General features: G+C 35.8%; 1 protein-coding gene across 1 annotated transcript in view; it reads left to right on the top strand.

The window, feature by feature from the left end:
• Positions 1 to 2,010, top strand: part of LOC112512960 — an 8,180-nt gene extending 6,170 nt beyond the window's left edge. The window contains exons 7-9 of the mRNA XM_025119086.1: positions 617 to 1,024; positions 1,685 to 1,802; positions 1,919 to 2,010. Coding sequence (XP_024974854.1) covers positions 617 to 1,024; positions 1,685 to 1,802; positions 1,919 to 2,010 — 618 coding nt within the window. The remainder of the gene's footprint in view (positions 1 to 616; positions 1,025 to 1,684; positions 1,803 to 1,918) is intronic.
• Positions 2,011 to 4,833: the final 2,823 nt, after the last annotated feature.

The raw sequence follows: 4,833 nt of genomic DNA on the forward strand, positions 1-4,833 counted from the left end.
TTTTTTTGGTGCTGTAATTGATCTTAATTATCCTAAAAGTCTTATTAAGCACTGTATGTTAAGGATGAAAGATCCAAAGTTTTCTGCTATGATTAAATGGCCAAGTATGGAAGTCTTTCGGGACCAGAGGCCCTCTGGACGACCAGAGCCTCTGGTTGTACCGCGCTCTGGGTGAAATTATAGCAGATTTTTGAGTTATCAGTCTAATTCACAAATAAGCGATTCTTTCTGTTCTGTTTCGTCTATTATTTTTATTTTTTTTATAAAATATATAATTATAWGCTTTGGTATAATCTCACTAAGCCTTGTCGCTTATTTTTTTTAGAATAAATTTTCTTTTCAGGAAGGTCGGTAGCTGTCCAAGGGAAAGATAAAACAGTTTAGATCTGCTTGTAGGATTCTAGATCCTGGATATCTTTTTGGTACTCGTTGTGCATATATCGTTTTGATTTGTATCAATGTATATAATACTTTTGGGTAGATATATTTGTATTTTTGGATCCGACTTATAGTACCGAAAATCGTCGGTTGCAGGCTTCGTTATTTTATTTTTGGTGGAAATCTATAACATATATCATGTATTTGCTTGGAGATTGTTTTATGGAAAATCTTTTAGATAAATAGTTTCTTTTTATTAAGAGTTAGCGTAACCGATGTTACAGAAAAAGACAAGATAAATGGTATGAACTTTTTCGACTGGTATCGTAATTTGAGAATTGTCCTCAAACACGAGAAGAAGTCGTACATTCTCGAAGGACCCATTCCCGAGGAACCCCCTACCAACGCCACCAAAATCATACGTGATTCTTGGACAAAGCACTTTGATGACTCAAATGATATCTCTTGTTTGATGCTCGCCACTATGGTTCCAAACCTCCAGAAGGATTCAAAACATTTAGGTGCTTATGAGATCTTGTCTCAATTCAAAGACATGTTTCAGCAACAAGCAAGGCAACAACGCTATGAAACTGTTAGAGCGTTTCATGCTTGCAAGATGGTGGAAGGGACGTCCGCTAGTACTCATGTACTCCAAATGAAGAGTTTAGTGGACCAATTAGAGAGGATTGGATTGACCATCCCAGTTGAGTTAGTTACGGACTTGATCCTTAACTCACTCCCCAATTCATTTCACCAATTCATCATGAAATATGATATGAATAATTGGGAGAAGTCTATCTCAGAGTTGCATTTGATGCTCAAGACTGCCGAAAAGAACATTTCAACTAAGGCCTCTCTAGTCCTTACTATAAGATAAGGGAAAATCAAGAAACCATCTACCACTCCGGAAGGGAAAAAATATAAGGGGAAGGGTAAAGGGAAGGTCCCTCAAGTTGCACCCCAAGCCCACAAGAAAAAGAAAGAGAATGTAGCCAAAGATGCCACTTGCTTCCATTGCAATCAAGTTGGTCATTGGAGGCGAAACTGCCCAGCCTACCTTACTAAGATAAAAAAGCACTAGCCAAAAAGGTATCTATATAATAAAACTTTTTAGTTTTTTTTATTAATATGGATATCCAACCCGCTATGCGAGCCGACTAATCCCAGGGCAACCACCTGCTTTGCAGATAGCCCGAAGTCACCGCATTTGAACCTCCGTGACCATAGATAAAAGCTTTTTAGTTTTACTTCAAAATCTTGGGTATTTGATACTGGTTGTAGAACTCACATTTGTAATAATGTGCAGGGGCACAAAAGAAGTAGGCAGCTCAAGCCTAATGAAATGGATTTCCATGTTGGCAATGGAGCAAAAGTTGCAGTCAAAGCCATAGTTTCTTTTGAGTTGTTGTTACCTAATGGCATATGTATTTCATATTAGACAATTGTTGTTTTGTATCTAGTTTAACTAAGAATATTATTTCTACTTCAAAACTATGTGAATCATGTTACTCTTTTGGATTCTATAAAAAAAATATTTCAGTTTCCAAAAGTGATATTGTTTATTTTAAGGCACGACCTCACAATGGCATATATGAGAGTGATTTGCATGGTTCATCTCAGGGGTGTAAATGATGCGAGTCGAGCTCGAGTATCGATATACTCGACTCGAACTCGATAGTAATTTTTCAAACTCGAACTCAACTCGAAAACTCGCAAGTAGTTAAAAACTAAACTCAACTCGAACTCGATTGCAATTCTTTAAGCTCGAACCAAGCTCGAACTCTAACTCGAACCAAGCTCGAATCATTCTCACCCATTAAAAGTTTTGAAATTTTAGGGTATTCTTTTAAAAATTATAAAACTTAAAGATGTTCTCTTAAATTTTAGAAAACTAAAGGAATGCACCTCAAACTTCATCTTCAAAATGACAAAGTTACAAAGTGCATTCACCTCCCTCTCTTTTTATAACACCTTTTCACCATTCCTTTACTATTTCTCTTCCAAAGTGGGACATTTTCACCAACACTTCAATAGTTTTTTTTTTTGTCTTTTTTAATTATGATTTAATACTAAAATAATTGATTAGTTTCTATATTTAAAAAATGCATAATTTTGTTCAAATATCTAAAAATATAAGAATTTTTTATTATATTATATTTTACAAATTATATTATAAAACCGATTATATTTTAAAACTAATATATGTAAAAAAAATCGAGTATCTCTTTTTAAGTCGAGTATTGGATAGCTCGACTCATCTCATTAATATGTCGAGTCGAGCTCGAGTTCGAGTCGATCCTATTCGAGTTGAGTGTTGACCAAGTTTTGACCAAGTCGATCTCGAGTATTTGCAAGCTGTCTCTTATCTTTTACACACCTAGTTCATTTAATTATAGTTCCATTTACACCGCAAACACCAAACGGTCTAAGTATTACTTAAACCAAATTTATCTATGGCATTGTCGCCTTGGTCACATAAACAAAAATTGCATAACCAAACTTCAAAAGGATGGAACTTTGGAATCAAATGATTCTGAGTCATTTGATCCATATCCTGTCATAGTTCCATTTAAAATCTCATTTTTGTTTGGCCAAGAATCAGGGTTTACAAAAGTTCTAGGTATTCTAGAAGGCATATTGTGATGGTGGTGTTACTTTTTGTGCTTCGAAAATCAACAATTGCAATTTGGTTAATTGACTCATTTTGTTTTTCACTCAAAAGATAGTGTGTCTATGTATATTTTTCAATACACGGATCATTATGTCATGACTATGGTTTCGCACATGGTCATGTCGAAATATATATGTGTCATTGTTCCAAAGTTCTTCATTGATGACAAAATATGAATTAGTAACCTAGATAATCTACTAGTTTGACATATTAATTTCTCTAATATATGTTCCTTTCATATTCATTTCACTACAAAAATGCAGAGTTTCAGCAAGGGAAATTTCCCTCGCAAATCCGTCGCTAAAAGGGTCATCCATCGCTGATACTCTGTCGGTTAAATGCTCGTTAGTAATGCTATCAGCAACGTATATCAGTGACGGATTTGCGAGGGATACTTTCAGCGACGAATCAAAGAGGGAAAAACTTTAGCGAGGGGTCAACGAGGGATATCAGCAACGGATTTGTGAGAGATGCTTTCAGCAACAGATCTTTCAGTGAGGGAACTTTCAGCGAGGGATCTTTCAGCGAGGGAACTTTCAGCGACGGATCAGCAAGGGAATTTTCAAGGGATTTTAGCGACAGTGTGTGTCCCTAATATGATCAATCTTCCATGAAAGCTTCAAATCTTCAATGGCAGAATATGTTTTCTTGTAAGAACCCTAAAAAAAGAGAGAGAGAAAGTCAATGCCCAATTATTAGTCAAACTCTATTAACATAATCTGATGTATACAACTGTATTCGTCTTGAAAGATAAAATTGTCTATAATTGTATAAAAGTTATCGTGTTTGACTTTTATTAGGATAGTTTGACTTTGAGTATTTTGTCTAGTTTGACCCCATATATATGGTGATTCTTTGTAATCTTGGTAGTGAGATTCATTGTATACATCAAATTATGTTAATAGAGTTTGACTAAGAATTGGGCATTGACTTTGTCTCTCTCTTTCTCCTACATGTTCTTATTAGATAATATTCTGCCATTGTTGATTTGAAGGATTTACATGAAGATTGATTAATTTGGGACTAACAGACAGATTTTTCCTCGCTAATCCATCGCTAATTTGTATTATTATAAAAATAATTTTTTTGAAATTACATAATTCCTGTATTTATTTATACAAAACCAGACCATAATATAACAAACCAAAACTGTGAACAAATTAAAACTAACCAATTCATACGATTTAAAATATCCAATTCATGCAATTTAAAATAATCAATTCATACAATTTAATCTTCAAATGCATACAATCTAACTAGCGGGAGGTGGGGGAGAGGGAAAACGTATCCTGACTGCCGCATAAACGCAGCAAAATGATCCGACAAGGCGGCCTGTTCGGCTAATGCAGCAGCTTGTCTCGCCTGTTCGGCCTCCAAATATGTCCTCTTCTTCCGTTCGTCCTCCATATCGGTCAGATGGCGTTCCTCCCACAGCTATGCCTCTTCCTCTACCCTTGACAAATTCTCTCTCAACTCCTTTACCTATAAATATTCAATATTCGAGAAAATCAGTAATTTGTTCGCAATTTTAGTAATGAGAAAGTTTATAACAATATAAACAACATACCTCCGCTCTTGACTCGTATGATGACTCGCTAATGCTACATCTACCGTCATAGCATAAGAAGGATCCTGAGTGGTCCCGAAACCAAAGATGCGGCCTTTCTTCCGTCCTCCGACACTTTGCTCTCATAGTTTGCGTTTGGTACGCAGACATAATTGGACAGGACTGAACAGGACTGAACAGGACCGAACAGGACAGGTCAAGAGGGTAGGACTGGACA

Source organism: Cynara cardunculus (assembly GCF_001531365.2).
Source record: "Cynara cardunculus var. scolymus isolate 2C chromosome LG 5, CcrdV1, whole genome shotgun sequence".
Lineage (NCBI taxonomy): Eukaryota > Viridiplantae > Streptophyta > Magnoliopsida > Asterales > Asteraceae > Cynara > Cynara cardunculus.